Source organism: Pristiophorus japonicus, chromosome X (genome assembly GCF_044704955.1).
Source record: "Pristiophorus japonicus isolate sPriJap1 chromosome X, sPriJap1.hap1, whole genome shotgun sequence".
In the NCBI taxonomy this organism is placed as follows: domain Eukaryota; kingdom Metazoa; phylum Chordata; class Chondrichthyes; family Pristiophoridae; genus Pristiophorus; species Pristiophorus japonicus.
This window is the reverse complement of record NC_092010.1, coordinates 19491171-19509887: the sequence shown is the minus strand read 5'-3', so window position 1 is coordinate 19509887 and position 18717 is coordinate 19491171. Positions and strand designations below refer to the sequence as shown.

Genomic DNA, 18717 nt, shown 5'->3' with positions numbered 1-18717 from the left:
ATTCCTGTCATGGTAGTGATATTGTGACTGGCGCCTGCTCTCGACAATTTCTTTCATGGTGAGGTGTATAAGGGATAATCGGGTTTTGAGCGTCCTTTTCATTAGTAGCTCTGCGGGTGGAACCCCTGTGAGCGAGTGTGGTCGGGATCTATAGGCCAACAGGAGGCGTGATAAGCGGGTTTGTAGGGAACCCCCTTGGAATCTGAGCATCCCCTGTTTGATTATCTGCACTGCTCGTTCTGCCTGGCCGTTTGAGGCCGGCTTGAACGATGCCGTTCTAACATGGTTAATTCCATTGCCTGCCATGAAATCCTGGAATTCAGTGCTTGTGAAGCACGGGCCATTGTCACTGACCAAGATGTCCGGTAGACCGTGGGCGGCGAACATTGCCCGTAGACTTTCTACCGTGGCAGAGGATGTGCTTGAATTTAAAATGTCACACTCGATCCATTTGGAGTAGGCGTCTACTACAACCAAAAACATTTTCCCCATGAAAGGATCTGCATAGTCCACATGGATGCGTGATCAAGGCTTGGCGGGCCAGGGGCTAAGGGGGGCTTCCCTGAGCGCATGGCCCAGCTGGGCACACGTGTTGCACCTGCGAACACAAAGTTCCAGATCTGCGTCTATCCCTGGCCACCAAACGTGTGACCTGGCAATTGCCTTCATCGTGACAATGCCCGGGTGCCCATTGTGGAGTTCTCTGATGAACACCTCTCTGCCCATCTGGGGCATGACTACGCGGTTTCCCCACAGTAGGCAATCGGCCTGAATCGAGAGTTCATCCTTGCGCCTGTGAAATGGTTTAAATTTCTCAGGGCATGCCCTGTACGTGGCTGCCCAGTCCCCATTCAGGACACATTTCTTGACTAGAGACAATAGCGGGTCTCTATTTGTCCAGACTTTAATCTGACGGGCTGTCACGGGTGAGCCTTCGCTTCCGAAAGCTTCAACAGCCATGACCATCTCAGCACCATGCTCGGTAGCCCCCTCAGTTGTGGCTAGTGGGAGCCTGCTGAATGCATCGGCGCAGTTTTCGGTGCCCGGTCTGTGCCGAATTGTGTAGTCATAGGCAGCTAACGTGAGTGCCCACCTCTGTATGCGGGCCGATGCGTTTGCATTTATAGCCTTGTTGTCGGCCAAAAGGGACGTTAGGGGTTTGTGATCTGTCTCCAGCTCAAATTTCCTGCCAAACAGGTACTGGTGCATTTTCTTTACCGCATATACACATGCGAGCGCCTCCTTTTCTACCATCCCGTAGCCCCTTTCTGCCTGGGACAGACTCCTGGAGGCATAAGCTACCGGCTGTAACTGACCCTTGGCATTGACATGCTGCAACACACACCCGACATCATAGGACGACGCATCGCACGTTAACACAAGTTTCTTACATGGGTCATATAGCGTTAACAGATTGTTGGAACATAACAAATTGCGTGCTCTATTAAAAGCCCTTTCCTGGCTGTCCCCCCAGACCCATTCGTGACCTTTGCGTAGGAGCACATGTAGCGGCTCTAGCAGTGTGCTCAATTTGGGAAGAAAGTTACCAAAATAGTTCAGGAGCCCCAGGAACGAACGCAGCTCCGTCGTGTTACGGGGTCTGGGTGCTCTCTGGATCGCTTCCGTCTTGGATGCAGTAGGGCTGATCCCGTCTGCTGCTACCCTCATCCCCAGGAATTCTACCTCTGGAGCTAGGAAGACGCACTTCGCCTTTTTCAGTCGCAGGCCTACCCGGTCCAGTCTGCGTAGCACCTCCTCCAGGTTGTGGAGGTGTTCTTCAGTATCGTAACCCGTAATGAGGATGTCGTCCTGAAAAACCACTGTCCCTGGAATCGACTTGAGGAGGCTTTCCATATTTCGTTGGAAGATAGCGGCGGCCGAGCGAATCCCGAACGGACATCTGTTGTACTCAAACAACCCCTTGTGTGTCGTGATGGTGGTCAGCTTCTTCGACTCACTCGCCAGCTCCTGGGTCATGTAAGCTGAGGTCAGGTCCAATTTTGAAAAAAGTTTGCCACCGGATAGCGTCGCAAAGAGGTCCTGCGCTCTCGGTAGCGGGTACTGGTCTTGGAGTGACACCCGATTGATGGTGGCCTTGTAATCGCCACATATCCTGACCGACCCATCCGCCTTGAGCACCGGCACAATCTGGCTCGCCCAGTCACTGAATTAGACTGGCAAGATGATGCCTTCCCTCAACAGGCGGTCCAATTCGCCTTCTATCTTTTCCCGCATCACGTACGGCACCGCTCTGGCCTTGTGGTGTACTGGTCTGGCGTCCGGGTTTATGTGGATCACTACCTTGGCCCCCATGAAAGTGCCGATGCCGGGTTGAAATAATGAGTCAAATTTGTCCAGGACCTGTGAGCATGATACTCGCTCCACAGAGGAAATTGCATTGACATCACCCCATTTCCAGTTCATGACAGCAAACCAACTCCTCCCCAGTAGTGCGGGACCGTCCCCTGGGACAATCCAGAGTGGCAACCTATTCTCCGAATCTTTGTGGGTCACGACTACCGTGGCGCTGCCTAGCACCGGAATGATCTGCTTTGTGTAAGTCCGTAGCTGTGCGTCAATCGCCGATAATTTTGGCCTCCTGGCCTTGGATGCCCACAACTTTTCGAACTGTTTGATACCCATCAGGGACTGGCTGGCACCCGTGTCTAACTCCATTGATACTGGGATGCCATTGAGGAGCACTTTCATCATTATCGGTGGCGTTCTGGTGTATGAACTGTATATGTGCTCCACATGAACTCGCTGAACTTCAGCTTCCAGCGATTTCCCCCAGTGTCCATTTCTGCAATTTCTGCAGGTATTTTGCTCATCTCTGCAAACTCCGGCTGAATGTATGCCTCCACGCCTCCAGCATGAGTTGCGGTTTGAAACAAAAGGTCCCTTGCCAGTCGATCGTCCCTGACTGCCCCTGTTATTGTCCTTGAGTGCACCATTAACAGGTGTTGATGGCCCCATTACTGGCCGCATTGTCCCTTGCAATGGCGTGAATCGCTGTTCAGCTTGCCCTTGTCTCAGTCGAACTCCCCTTGCTGGCGTTTAAAAGTTTCCCAATCCTCTTGGCTCCCAATAGTCTTGGCCACATTGTATGCCCTGGTTTTCAATTTGATACCATCTCTTATTTCCTTAGTTAGTCACGGATGGTTATCCCTTCTCTTACAGTCTTCCCTTCTCATTGGGATATATTTTTGTTACGTAGTTGAGTAATGAAGGAGGAGGTGCAAGAGACTGAGAAGTAACAGGATCAAGAAATGAAGGGGGAGAAAAAGAAGGAAGGGGAGAGTGAGCAATCATCTAAGGAGTGAAAAGAGAAAAACATAGAAGTAGTGTGAGCGGAGAGAAAGAGAAACATATGAAGGAAGAGGAAGAGAGAGTGAGACATTTTTTGCCGACTTAGTAACAGTATACTTAGCTAGAGGGGCTCAGCTTAAAAAGGTTTGAGAACTACATAGTGAGACAGTTTTAGTAATATTTATTGTCAAGGACAGATCTGTTGCCTGATCGAACTGCAATGAAAGGTGAGCTTGTAAATATAAAAACAAGACTTCAAAATCTCACTTAGAGTATGGACCTTCTTCAGAGACTTTTTTTTGTGATTTCCTTCGGTGAGATCTTGCATTTGTTTGAAGTAAAGCAGACCTGAACAATCTATTCGAAACAGCTGTTGTTAGCCACTTAATCCCCTGAACAAGCCTATAACAGGCTAGGGTAAGCAATATAAATAAGCGTTTGTTTGTGAAGCAGTCTAAGCTGTACAGGTAATAACAGAAGTAAGGAAAGAATTGAGGTGATGTCTTGCAGGCACTTATTGATGGGCAGAGATGCCATTTTTGTCGAGAGGCAGTCTAAAAAGCCCAACTTATTTTGCTGGGCATGGTTAGAAATCACGGACAAAGTGAATGCTGTGTCCAGGGCCCACCACACCTGGAATGAAGTGGAGAAACATTTTGAAGCCAAAGTAAGCCGCCACAGCAAGAATGAATTTTATGGTACATGATAGATGGGCATAAAGTTCAGTTTACAGTTATAATATTAAATTAATCAGTTGTCACCATGTGGAACAATAGAGGAAATCATCATAGCCAAAAATAAAAGCATTTTGATTGCAGTAGACCAGCAGTGTTGCAGTCCCGTAATTTACACTACAGGTATAATTAATAAATAAAACTTCATATTTACACAGAATATGTTGCAACTACTCCAATGTACACCATGTTATTCTCTTTCTAGCATGTGCTAACTTTCAGTAATGCTGAGCAATGGTGATGGCCCCATTCAGGGGCAAGTCCTCACTCCCTAATAGGAGGCCACAATATACATTCTGAGCATTGAGTCTATGGAGGGAGTGTGGATTAGTCTTGTTTGGTTACCATACCATATCCCCCAAATTCCGAGTGGACGGAAAAATTACCCAATCTGGGCGGGCAGGGGAAGAATTTGGGGTGAATCCCGGGCGTGCCAGGTGTCCGCCCCTTTATACATACAACATAAATTCTGTCGGGAGAAGAGATGAAAGAAGCACCTGCCCACTCCATGCAGACATATGGCAACGACGGCTTGATGTCACTCACCTGTCTGAAATACTGCCATTTCTGCCTGTCTTGCCTTCATAAACTACGATATATACAGCAGGCATTCTTGCCAGAAACAGCTATTCAAGGTGGAAGTGCTTTTATTTTAAAAAATAGCTTTTCTACTTCTGCTCGTATCCCTTGTTCTGATCTGATTTGGAAAAATGTTTTCTTTGTTGGACAGCTACTGACTGAGCCTTCACTCTGCCTGTAACCAGAACTCTTTGGGGGCCCCAAGGGAAATTGAAGACATCCTTCTGGAAAACCAGGATCATGGGTTTCCCTTTGGGAATCCTTTTGCTCATGATTTATGTGGAGGAAGAGGAGGAACACAGGGAGGCAGGCTTATACATTATCCCTGGAGGAAGAGGAGTCGCTCCTGTCTGACTCTGGCATGGCTTCCAGCATCAAAGCAGGAGATCGGCATGAGGAGGCTGTGCTTCACCAAATAAGTTTTGGATAGCTGTGGTACCTGCAGGCCACCGTCACAATTTGGACTGCACTGACTGTGCCTTTTAAAGTCGCAACAGCCCACTATTTTTTCATGACTGGCTATTTCCAGGAAAGAACAGAGTACCTGACCAACATCAGTCTGTTCTCAGTGTATACCTGTGTACATCAGCTCAGTAATGCCTTGCTTAGCAAGGCTGTCCACTTTGTCAATTTTGGAATTTCGCTCGGAGCAGAATGACACAGCCATTAATTTCTAGCGAGTAGCTGGTTTTCCCACGGTGCAAAAGAGATATAGACGCTACTCATGTGGTCACCCGGGCACTATCTATCGATTCCCTAAACTGTGTGAACTGTAAGGGCTTCCATTTTATGAATGTGCAGCTGGTATGTGACCAACAACACTAAATGCTACATGTCAGTGCTCTGTTTGCTGGAAGCTGCCACGATACCTTCATTTAATGCCAGTCTACCATGTCCATTCTTTTTGACTCAGACAGGCAAGTGGCTGGGCGGCTATTTGGTGATGAAGGCTACCTGTTGCTTCCACGGCTAGTGTGCAGATGCCCACCACACCTGGTGAGGAATGCATTTTCCGAGCACACATCTTAGGAGGACAACACAAGATAGACCACGGGGCACTATTATATGGGGTGCAAAAGGGAGGCAGGGTGGGGCATTATAACATGCACTGTAAAATACACTGCAAATTACACAAATAAATGCGATATGAATCTCTGAAATGTTAGTATTACTTGCATGAGTAGGCCTCTCTAGTACCCTGTACCAAATGTGCCATCATAGGCAAATTTAGTGTTTTAGTACACCTTACACAGACTAAACATAACTGGGCAAGCAACAATGCAATCAGACATCTAGTTAAACTGTTCATGGTCACAAAAGAATAAATGTAACTGTCAGGAAACATGCTGAGGGATTTGAAAATAAATTGTTGGTTTTCCTGTACGAAAGGTACATTTTCAGAAGCATGGCCCATAATTAGGAGTTCAGGCAGAATGTGAAACTCTGGTCGGATTGACAACCGTGGGAAGTATAAGTGTACAGGAAGGAGTATAGTGTTGCTAAATATTTGCGCTTCTCAGCCATATTGTACTAAACAAGGCATGTAATTTAATGAGCAAATAAATCATTCATCAAGTTTTGATGAATATGCCTTCTCTGTTCTACAGCATCATCTCCAGCTGCTAACTCTTTATCTTCATAATCTTCTTCATCTGTGTTCAGCTCCAGCTGTAGTGCTTTAAACAAGCAGAATGCCTTTCTTCTTCAGTGTTATGCAACACACATTTCACTGTTGTGATTTTTCAGACATTAGCCACCCCTGACCAATTCAAGGAACCGAATGATTGCTTCAAACACCCCAAAAGTCTGAAAATCTGTGTTATACATAAAAATATGTACCTGAAAGAATGGAAGGCAAAGAAACACAATGTAATATCAGCTAAACAACTGAAGCAAACTAACTATATTGAAGGACCAAGGAGAAGTCATTGTGCCTGGTAAACCTACTCAGCGAGCTGTGAACACAGCTTTAATGTCAACTTTTCTACTGTGCGAGATGATTGAACAGCAGGAATTCCCACAAAGTATCTGCATCGGCTATTAACAAGCTCTCTTGCTGGTACATGTGTATTCGGTGTTACTATTGCACTCAGCTGTTCATCGTGAGGTCATATTTCTCAACTAACAGCCACAGCAGCAGTACCCTGTTGCCTCCCACATGAGAAATTCTGCTGAAGGTAGCTGTAGGTAACACATTTGTTCACTCCCCACAAACAGTTGAATTTCAAGGTTGAAATATTTTGCACCGGACTTTTCTGCAGTTAAATGAGCTGTGCCAATCCTGGCCCCTACGAAGAGATGTGCAGCCCTCACTTTAATTCTGTTCGCTCCTCTTCACCTTGTCTGAAAGGGTACAGAGGAGATTTAAGAGGATGTTGCCACGACTGGAAAACTTCAGCTATGAGGAAAGATTGGATAGGCTGGGGTTGTTTCCCTTGGAACAGAGGAGGCTGAGGGAAGATTTAATTGAGGTATTTAAAATTATGAGGGTCCTGGTAGCGATGAAAACACATGGGGGTCGAATTTGCTCTCTACCCCAAACAGAGCGCACCTTTCGAAATAAATGATTATTCTCCGCCGGTGGAGAATAGAGGGATTTTGCCCTCTTTTTGTTTGAGTTTTGGTCGGGGCGATGTTTCCGGGGGCGGAAGTGGGTCAGGAGCAGGGCGCAAGATGGACGGTGTCATCAGCGCCACGCTGAGCACGTCAGCACGACGTAGATGTGCTGCGTTGCACTGTCGCGTAGCAGCGTCCCTCCCAGTTAAAGGGGAGGGCCGCTGCGAGCTCTGCAGCCATTTTAGTGGCGCCACTGGGCCACCAGGGAGGGCTTCGGCCGGGCCAGCGGGCCAGCACTCAAGAGGGGTTGCTGGGCTGCCTGTTGGCGGCCCAGCCGAACCCGTGGCCGCCATTGTGGGGCCAACTTCAGAGTCAACCGACAATTAAAATAAAATGATGGCCGTGGCGGAGCGCCCTCCCCTTTAAGGGCGGACGCGCCACCCAGCCAGTGGCAGCTTCCGACCAGGAAAAGCTGTGGGCACTGAGCGCCAGCTACTCCGCTCCCACGGGGCAATTTCCCTCGCAGGGCGGAAAGGGGTCACCACCGGGCAGTAAGGGGTGCCCGACGGGGCGGCAACACAGGCAGGGCGGAAACCTGTTTCCACCGCTCCTGGCCAGGGGGCAATTACTGATGGGTCGGCCCATCCGCCTGCCTCCGGTCGGAAAGGCCTTACCACCCCATTACCGCCTCTCAATGGACCTGAAGGAGGGGGTAATTTCGGCCCCATGACATTTTGCCCTCTGACTCTTGGCCTCTCGTTTAATGTCTGGCATCATTTCAGCTCAGAGATCCAGTTCAGAGTCACTCTCTGGCCTTTTCTTGACGTTTATGGTGAGCTGCTCACCTAACCGTAAGCATTTTGAAATAATTTGTAACTCGTCAAAGAGACCAAATCTGGATCACATGGCAGAGTGATACTGAATGATAAACCTCTCTACCATACTGTCATTTGAAGCTGTACCAATTATAGTAAATTGAGTATGTAATATAATGGGGCCGAAATATCCCCCCGCCCAATCCCGTTTCAATGGTTTTTACCGCAGCTGTGGTTTAGGTCGCCTCTTGAGCGACATTCCGCTCTTTGTTTTTTTTTTATTCGGATCCAGAAGTCGGTCTTAATGGGGGCGGTGACTACAGGAGAGGGCCGGATACGCGGTGGTGGCAACACCTGAGGGGCGGAAGTTGGGGGCGGTGTGCAGAGTAACCGCCGCGATGACGTAGTCACGGCGCCACGTCACCACGGCTCGCCCCTTCACTTAAAGGGGAGCGACGTCGTTATTTTAAAACTTCGGCCCACTGGGCCACCAGGGAGGGGTTTTGGCCGGGCCACCCAAGAGGGGGTGCCAGGCTGCCTGTTGGCGGCCCGGCCAAACCCGGGGGCATAATTGTCGGCCCGACATAGCAGTCGGCCGACAAAAAAAACATGGCCGCAGCGACAGTGCGCCCTCCCCTTTTAGGGAAGCCGTACCGCCGTTGCAGAAGGCCACAGCCTCACTGGACCACCGGGAAAAAACAGGTTCTGGCACCGCCGGGCGGGCCTAAGATTTTCAGAAGGGAATGTTGTCGTTGGGGGGGGGTTAGTTCGGCGGTGCGCACGGTAATGATGCACTTACCACGGATCGGCAGCAGCGGAGCAGTAGGGAGGGGATCGGGGCATCACCGGGGAACCTCGGAAGGGTAATTGGTCTAGCAGCGGCCATTCCACGAAAAGTCGGTAGTAACGGGCCTTAAGGAAAGGGGCAATTTCAGCCCCAATGTCTGCTAATAAGGAAGCAATAGACAACATGTATTATTGGCTGAGGTTGAGGTGAATCCAAGAGTGAGAAGCTTCTCTTATCCATAACAGTACAATTCTGGATTTTAAAAATTTGTGTCTGATTCTGAACAATAGATTTTTATTCCCAATTCTCTTGCAGCTGCATCATTGTTGAATACCGCACTACAGCCTGCACAGCTTCAACAGGCCTTACAACCTCAGCCCACTCTACAGTCCCTTCCTACAACTGCTGTACCTCTGAAACAGCCAGAACCACAAACCCAGATCACTTCCATCCACACAGCACAAGGCTTGACTTTAAACCCCACAATAGTGAGTTACTCCAGTGTATACTGCCTCTTGTTATATGTGGAGAGGAATCATAAAACAATATTTTTCACTGCAGTGTATAATAGTGATAGTTGCCTTATTATGAATTCTGATCATTCAGATTTTTGTCTTGATTATTTAATCACTTTTGCACGTTAAAATAGTATTTTTAAAGAGCTTGATTTATATCTTGCTGCTTTTTATGTTTATACTTTCAAAAATATTTGTAATTCATTTTTTTTTAAATTATATTTTGACTGTTTTGTGGCTGAGACTTTGGCTTAAGTTCAGGGGGGCCAAAATTGCCCCCCTTCATAAGTGCCTTACTGACCAGTGGCGACCCCCTTTCTGACCCATGTGTGAAATTGCCCCGTGCGGAATTGGCCCGCGGGAGAAGCACCGCCGCCGCCACTGATGTCTTTCCCCAGCAGGGAGCTGTCTGTTGGTGGGTGGCGCGTCCGCCCTTAAAGGGGAGGTCGCGCTGCTGCGGTCACCATCTTTTTTTTTGTCGGCCCGACAATTATGCCCCCCGGGTTCGGCCGGGCCGCCAACAGGCAGCCTGACACCCCCTCTTGGGTGCCAGGCCACTGGCCCGGCCGAAACCCTCCCTGGTGGCCCAGTGGACCTAACTTGAACGTCTTGCAGAGCTCACAGCGGCTCCCCCCTTTAACTGAAGGGGAGGGACGTTGTGACGCGTCAGCGTGACGCAGGCATGTCCGCGCCGCGCTGACATCATCAGCTGATGACTGGTCGGGGCGGCCGTTCCGCTGCAAGGGCACTTCTGCCCCACAGCCGCCACGACATTTGCCCCGACTCAAAAAAACAAATCAAGGTGAATTTCTCTGGTATCTCCACCCCATGATTGGAGCGGAGAAAACCTTTAAAAAACGGTCGGTGTGCCCCGTTTGGGGCGGGGCTCAATTTCGGTCCCCAGGTATCTTCAGTATTGGGTGGCAATTATATATCTACAAATCTGTTTCCATAACTAACCTTTGTCAGTGCTTCCTGACTGATCATAGCAGAGAACTTAGCTGATACTCTGCTAAAATACTGTTCTGAAATTGACTGGAACAAAACTACCAACGACGGTGTTTAGAATCATAAGAGGAATACAAGGAGACAACACATTGCCAGCTTTCGCAAAGAAGCAATTTTGTGACTTCCTGAGCCGGAAGGGAACTATTTATAATAGTCCCTTATTGTAACTAGGATGGCATAACTAGCTCATAGATTCTTAAACACAGAAAATAAAAGGGGAGGGGGAATTAGGTAAGCATCTGAAAAATCATAAGAACATAAGAAATAGAGCAGGGGTAGGCCATACGGCCCCTCGAGCCTGCTCCGCCATTCAATAAGATCATGGCTGATCTGACCATGGACTCAGCTCCACTTCCCTGCCCGCTCCCCATAACCCTTGACTCCCTTCAAAGAAAACTTACCTCCAAATGTTCTTACATTCTACATGCAAAGCACAAACTGACTGATGGAATGAAATAAGCTGCTGGAAAGTGAATATTACTGGTTGGCAATTGTGTACATTATTGCTAGTAACTCAGTCAGTCACTTCTACCCTTGAAGTTGCTTGTGCTTTAATTGTTGCTCATGCTACATCATAGACCCGACACCAATCAATTTTTTTTTGCTTATTAAAGCCTTGTCGATAAAGGGAATTTTGCTCAGGAATGATCTCATTCGAGCATCATGTTAATTTTCCCAAATTGGAGTTAAAACAGAGTTCAAGGAGCGAATGCAAAGAGAAGTCTTACAATCAAGTCCTATATTGCAGGATACATTGGAAGATGAGGAGCTGTAACAGTAGAAAAGGACAACCAAAAAGATACAAAGGCATAGGAGGAAAACCATTAAGACCCACTATTGCCCTGTGTAGCATGAGTATCGTATATGTGTCAGCTATCTGGACCTCAGTGAGGAACAGTGTTTTTGGAGGCTATGCCTCACCAGGGACACAATCAGTAATCTGTGCCATCTCCTGCAACCAGCTAAGAAGCAAAATCCAGATGGCACTATTGGGATTGAATAGACTAAACTTAAAAATCATCGGTTCTTTCCAGCAACTGTCAGGAGACACCAGTAGAGCCAGCCACTACCCCATTCAGCAATTGGTTACATAGTTCCAATTTTTTGCGATTTGTGGCTTTCCAAGGACACAAGGCACATTGACTACATCCATTTGCTGTTAGTTCACCTGGAGGTAATGTCCTTCCTTTTAGAAAGGGTTACTGTTCCATTAATGTGCTGATGGTATGGAACTATCGGCATAGAATTATAAAAGTTAATGCTCGTTGTCTGGGGCATACTCATGAGGCATACAGCTTGATGTGATCAATTTTTCCCCAACTGTTCCATTGCTACAAAATGTTGTGCTTACCCTGTGTATTTTGATTCTACTGATTACATTATCACTGTTTTTCACATTAAGACAACTGTGTTTTTTCCCTCCCCCGATAGCTCAGTAGTCAAACGTCACTTGTGGGCTCTTTGACTGCTACTCCAGTTATTGCAAATGCTGTGCCCAGCTTCCAGGGAATTACGAGTCAGATCATAACTAATGCACAAGGACAGGTAGGTCTGCTCCAGATCTGAAGCTTATGAAATTTGTTTGCATGATTATAAACATTTCTTTGTTGCGTAGAAAAGTTGAACATATGGGGGCTGAAATTGCCCCTTTCTATAAGAGCCGTGACTGCCTCAAAGAGGCGGCCACGGGTCGGTAAGGACTCACCGCTCGGTCGGCGAGGAGGGGCCGCCATTTTGAAAATTGCCCTCCTTTATTTTTGAAGCGTTGTACCGGACTGCCCCGGCCGTCTTCCCGCCCCGTCGGGCATGCGCCGACCCCTTACCGACCGGCAGTGATCCCTTACCGTCCCACATGGGAAATTTCACCGCAGGAGCAGATTGGCCGCCGCTCAGTGCCCCCGACAGCTTTCCCCGGCAGCAAGCTTCTTGTGGCTGGGCGGTGCGTCCGCCCTTAATGGGAAGGCCGCTTTCCGCGGCTGCCATTTTATTTTAATTGACGGTTGACTGCCAAGTCGGCCCGACAATGGTGGTCACAGATTCGGCCGGGCCGTCAATAGGCACACCGGCACTCCCTCTTGGGTACCGGGCCACTGGCCCGGCCGAAACCCTCCCTAGTGGCCCAGTGTTTGCCACTAAAGTAGCTGCAGAGTTCGCAGTGGCCCGCCCCTTTAACTGAAGGGGAGGGACGTTGTGACGTCATCAGCGCGACGCTGATGACTCGGAGCGACGGCCGTTCTGACCTGCCCGCACTTCCGCCCTGCTGACGACCCCACACCCACACCGTTGCAAAAAAAACCCCAAAGAGCTGAATTTCCCCGGATTGTCCGCCCCATGCATTGGGGCAGACAGAACATTTAAAAAAACGGAAGGTGCGCCCCATTGGGGCGGAGGGAAATTTCGCCCCCAATATCTTAACGTTTAATCACTGTATGTACTACTATCGCAAAAAGTCGCAAGTACAGGTTTATTGTGAGTGGTGATGAGGGAGGAGTTCATCACTGGTTTTATCATCTGATAACTTTAAATTGTCTGCAGATCTGCCCATTCTCCCTCTAGATGTGCAAAATGCGACTTCTACCTTGGCACAGTGACTCACTCTTTGAAGCTGGATCCCCAACCTGACAGCTATTCCCAGTTCATTTATTAATGTTTCTATGTTTGTAAAATTCTATGTCTGCTTGTCCATCTTTCCAGATCACCCAGCACACAAATATGGGATGGAAACAAATTCATCATCACCCTTCAATTATACTCGGCTGGCCTGCAATCTCCCAACCAGTGCTACCTGTGAGTGGCGCACCGAGCCAGGAGTGGCCAATTGGGAAGTTAGCCTTCATGTGCAAAAGCCCTTCCTGGTACCCCACCCCAGTCTGGAGGGAGCAAGGAGCCATTTGGTGCAACATTTCTGTAGTCGGAGCTGAATAGTCTCTGCATCCTCTTGCAGAAAGTCTCATTAACTCTGAACCTCTGCAACAGGAACAATAGATACTTTGGGGTCAATTGTCATCCGGCCAAATCAGCGTTAACAGCCTCAAAATTGGGTCGGTATACTTACTGTCTTGTTAACACTGCCATTCTAGCCACTGCCATTTTTAAAGGGACCTTTCTATGAGCAGCTGGAGAACCCATTTGTTTCAGGCGGTGGGCCTCTTGCTTATGCAAATCGGGTCCTATGACGTAGTTAGGACCCCAATTGCAATTTTAAGGGACACATGGATGGAGTGTGCCCACGTGACCTCCACCCATGTGACCTGGCATTTATCGGCCTAACCAGCAGTCCTTAAAGGGACAGCTGCTGGCTGCTCTAAAAACGGCCCAGAAAAATGTCTGGGTTATATTTTGTGATGCCAGAAGTGCTCCTCCTGGCTTCTCAATAATACTGCAGGACATTGCTGGCTCTTTGGTGTTTACCTGATGTGCTGAAACAGGCAAAGTCTGTATGGTGTGAGAGCTTTATTTCTGTTGCTGATTCCTCCTGATTACAGAAGGGGGAATACCTCACTTGATTTTAAAATCATGCTGGTGGTTAAAATGCTGGCACAGAGGTATCATTTAAGTGATTGTGCACAGTAGTGTTGCTACTAATAGGCTTATTTTTGATTTTGCTGCACTCATTCTATAGCCTGATAAAGTTAAGACCAGCATAACAACCTTTATTTACCAAATAAAACTATGGATATCAATGGAAGCTCACTTAGCTGCAACTCATGTCCGACAGTCAAACCATCACCCAGGAGCAGCCTTAAAAAAACACATTGCTTTCAGCATAAGACAACCATGTAAAGAAACGTAACATACTCCCCCTACCCTCCCCCAAATACCAAGCAACCAAAATGTAGAAATTAGTGACCTCATTCTATTCAGCTCATTGTTCAAAAATAGACTGATGGAAGTATCTAAATGATATGTCCAAATAAGGTATCCTAATTCACTACGCTCATAAAATCTCAGTGTGGCAGTGTTCTGATTTTGGCAACTGTGGTCATTCTTGTCTTTCTCTGTATCCCATCACTGATATTGTCATTCTCCAATACAGGTCATAGGTACCCTTCCTTTAGTCATGAACCAAGCGACAATAACCACAACCAATCCAGTGACAGCAGTCCCAGCACAAAGCCTACAAGTACAAGCTGTTACACCACAGATGCTGCTGAACTCCCAAGGTCAGGTGATTGCAACTGTGATCAGCAACCAGTTTGTGCCAGTTCTGAACCGACAAGGAGTTCCTCTCTCACCTGTAAAGACAACGCAGCAGGTAATACCTCTTAGGTTTGTTTTAAATACAGTAGAATCTGTTTAATGGGAGCACCATCTGTTGAAATTGCAATTTCAGAAAACTTTGCAAAATACATAAAGGACGACTTGCATTTATGCTCAAGCAAATATTCTGTTCAAACTGGATATCAATTACTATACTGTATATACCATTCCTTTTGTGAAGTGTACTTAAGTTATTAGCTGTTTCCAATGCATGTGTGCTTTTATTTTAAAAATGCATTTATTACATATTGAGTGGGCGATGCAAGAGATCCCAACAGAAACGACATTTCTGCAAGCCGTCTGCATTTCAAAAATAAAGCGGCTGCATCACCTCTCACCATAAACAAGCACCAGACATCGCTGCCTCTTAGCATTCTAGAATAACCATACAAAGAAAAACTGCTCTCGCTCATTGGAGCTACACAGATGGGCCAGCGTAACAGTTACACGATTTTCAAATGCCACCAAAATCAAACAAGCCTCCCCACCAAAACTATATCCCAAATACCAGTACGTGTGCATCTCCCACCCCCGCATCCTGGTCAATGACCAAAGTAACCAATGACACCACAAGAATGACAAGAACCCTGAGCAATTTTGGAATTGCCATTACACACTATTCCACACTACAAGAAGAATAAACACAAACGTCAGACCAATCTCCCAGTCGTAAGTTCCTAACACAGATGCTTCTTTGGAATTTTTTAACTATACCACATAAAGTTATACAAATAGAATACTGCAGATAAAGTTGTTAAATACCTTGTTTATTCCACTTTGAAGGGTGCTGTACAATTCAGTTTCTCACTTGCAATCCCAGTTTCCTTTCCTGGTGGCGCAAGTGTTGTACTCAACCACTTTATTTGCAGTATCTTTTGTACAATGTATGTATACAGGGTATGCCATTTGCCTGCAACATGCTTTGAAGTAAACGCTCCAATATCTCTACTACAACGTATGAATCATAGGACCTATCGTCAATCCGAAAGAAGTTTTACTCTTATCTGCTGGATGTAAGAGTCCTATGTGAAATTAATTTGGGCAGTCTCAATCCAGTTCCCAGTGGGCATGGCCCACAGGACTAAAGTGCCCCTAATTCGGCACTAATTGGCAACGTCACACAGGCAGGCCGAAGGACGGTTGGTGTCAAAAAATTAAAAATGTTCTTCGGAGGTTGGGTTTGGACACAGTGTTTGGGCAGAGTAGAGGGAGCTTTACTTTGCATCTAGATGTGCTATACCTGATGTGGAAGTGCTGCTAACATTTGGTACCTGAGTTCCATTCTCCAGCACTAAAATCCCTCATCATCTTGATGAACAGTTTTAAAAAAAAAACATACAGATGAATCATAGAATCCCACAGCGCAGAAGGAAGCCATTTGGCCTGTCGTGCCTGTGCTGGCTCTTTGAAAGAGCTGTCCATTTATTCTCAGGAAATTTTTCCTCATCTAAATTTGAATTTTCCCCCAAATTTAAAAGCAAATGAGTTGAATTTTATAAACTCTAGTTATCGCCTGTGTTTTGTTGATATAGCTGAGAGAAGAGCAGAGAAGGGGAGGCAGAAAGGAGATACACATTCACGAACCAATCTCAAAACACCAATTCAATGACCCTTTATAAAGTCACAAATCAATGCTGCCAGATTTGGAACTCCCCCCTGCCACACGCACACACCGTGCCATCAGAACGATGCCCTGAGCCTCTCCTCACTTCGAATAGGAACCAGGAATCTTGCAGTGAGACAGATTTCACATTACATCCCCAGTTCTGCCAAATCCCAGGTTCCACCTTCACAGTGATCCCAGATCAAAGTCCCACTGCAATACTTGTCAAATTTCAGTCTCCCCCACCTCAATTCTGTCAAATCCAAGGACTATTACCCAGAGCTACTGAAGCACAGAACTACACACAATTGTAACTCAACCACAAGCCCTCTTCAAAATAGTACTAAATACTAGATAGCTACCGCCAACTGGTGCATCTTGCATCCCAGCTTCCTGTATATTCTCAGCTTTATAAATGGTAAATCATCATCAGGATAATCATTAAATACATTGATAAAGGAAAATGTTACAGAATGGACAGAATCAATCCCCAAAGCACCAGTACAAATTCCAGAATACCATTTAATAAAAGCAGAATTTGATTTATTCAGTCATTGTAAACCAATGACCCTGATGTTACATAGCATAAACACCCCTATTGTTAAAAAAAATAGTGAATCCTTCAACTCACTGCGAACAATGCCACAGTCGATCTACTCATAATATATTTGAATTCTGGGAATTGCACACTCTTCCTGTTGTCACACTTACTTCCTGTGACACAATTTGTCCTGCTTTATGACACCTAGTATCGTCTGCTTATCTTAGTTTTAACAGGTGACGCCATAATGCCTGCTTTATCGTTCTACTTTCAGTTCTCCAGCCATTAGGTGGTGCTGCTATCCTTTCTACCTTTCCCTCCCAGCTCCCTTCACCACAACTCCTTTGTGTGAAAAAAGCGGAATGTATTTCACTATAATTCATTTAATTTTACCTCAGATTTATTTTTTTAAATGTTACATTTTTTCTTAACCAACATCCTGCAGTGTCTCATCTTCGCCCCCTCCTGAGGTCTGCAGCCAGCTGTCACCCCTGCTGCCCTACGTCAGTCTACCCTTCTGCGAGCCCTGACCTTCTATTTGTGGCCCTCTTTGTTCACTCCTTGGGCCTGCAGCTGCCCACTCTCTGCCAGTTCCTGCCGATGCTCCTTTATATATTTAGAACTTTAAGCAGGCTAGGCATCTTAATAGCTTCTCCATTTTTCTTCACACATTTGCCCTTTAAATAACGGGCTATTTAGCACCTCCACTCTCATTTCAAAAGCCACTTCCCTATTCGAGCTAGCAATGGGCTTTTGAGCTACCCCCATGGGTTCCCATAAGAACTTCCCCACCACTTTGGTAAAGCTCGTATTATCAAAGTTGCAAATACTTTAAATAATAGGGCGTTCCCCAAATCTGGGACTGGAAGGGGAATTTAAGGCTCCCCATTCCTCGTCCTGCCCCTCACCCTTTCCCTCTTCCTTCTACCGCCTGCCCCAAGCACCCCAAACATTCAGAGCTTCCACCCCCCTCAGTTTTTCCTTCTACTAAGCACCCATGACTACTCCCTCACCCTTTCCCTCTCATGTTGACCACCTCCTATCTCCCATATGCCCATGCCTTCCCGCCCTTTCCCTCCTAATGCATCTCACCCCTCACCATGAGCACCCATGCTTTCTCATGCTATTGTACCACCTTTTACTACACTCACCTGCCTATTCCTTTCAGCCACCCAAGCACCCAAACTAGGCCACATTTCCACTCCTACCACCATTTGCTACTCCCATCACCCATGCCCATGCCTTCCTGCCACTTGCCATTCACTTCTTCTGCTTTCCAACCAAGTGCTCATACCTCCCCCACTTTCCTGCTCTCCTAACACCTTGGCGACAGCCCCACTCCTACTAAACCCAATGATTTTCCATGCAACATGCGTATTATCTGTGACACTCTGACTGTGACATACACATTTGGTGTAACACACGCTGTATGCAAAACTTCTGCAGAAAGATTATTTTTGTTATACTAGTAATCTAAGATCAAGAGTGGCATTTCTGATGTTAACCACGGCCTCAGGACAGTGGTTCACCCATCACTATAATACAGAAAATTTACTGAAGCAATATATCACATGACTGATGAAGTAAAAATATCAAACACCTTGCTGATACTGAAAGATACAGGCCTCACCAATGCAATATTTGTAACATGCCTTACTTACTACTTTACAAAATTTGCTTAAGATGCAAGTAGCTTTGTTACTCCCTTCGTAAAGCCTCTTATTCCCAGTTACTAAATATAATTTTGTTTCTACCTCCCATTGTGGATTTGTGGTACTTTGTTCTTCTCCCTTTAAAACTTTACTTCTTTTCAGCAGTTATTTATATGATTATAAAAAATAATTTTCTGTTCCTTTACGTCCTTTATGGGTTTGCAATTCTTGCTGCCGATTACTTTTGATGTACTGGCGACTTTCCCATTGTCAAGTGTCCAATGAGCAGGTGGTCCTTTGCCATGGTCTGGGCCACAATACCAAAACCCAGCATCAACGTGCTTAATAAAACATACCC

At 46.6% G+C, this 18717-nt stretch overlaps 1 protein-coding gene across 1 annotated transcript in view; it reads left to right on the top strand.

Moving 5' to 3' along the window:
- The window catches only part of pou6f1 (POU class 6 homeobox 1), a 177542-nt gene that overhangs the window by 95592 nt on the left and 63233 nt on the right, over window positions 1-18717 (top strand). The window contains exons 6-8 of the mRNA XM_070869435.1: window positions 9096-9268; window positions 11735-11848; window positions 14340-14558. Coding sequence (XP_070725536.1) covers window positions 9096-9268; window positions 11735-11848; window positions 14340-14558 — 506 coding nt within the window. The remainder of the gene's footprint in view (window positions 1-9095; window positions 9269-11734; window positions 11849-14339; window positions 14559-18717) is intronic.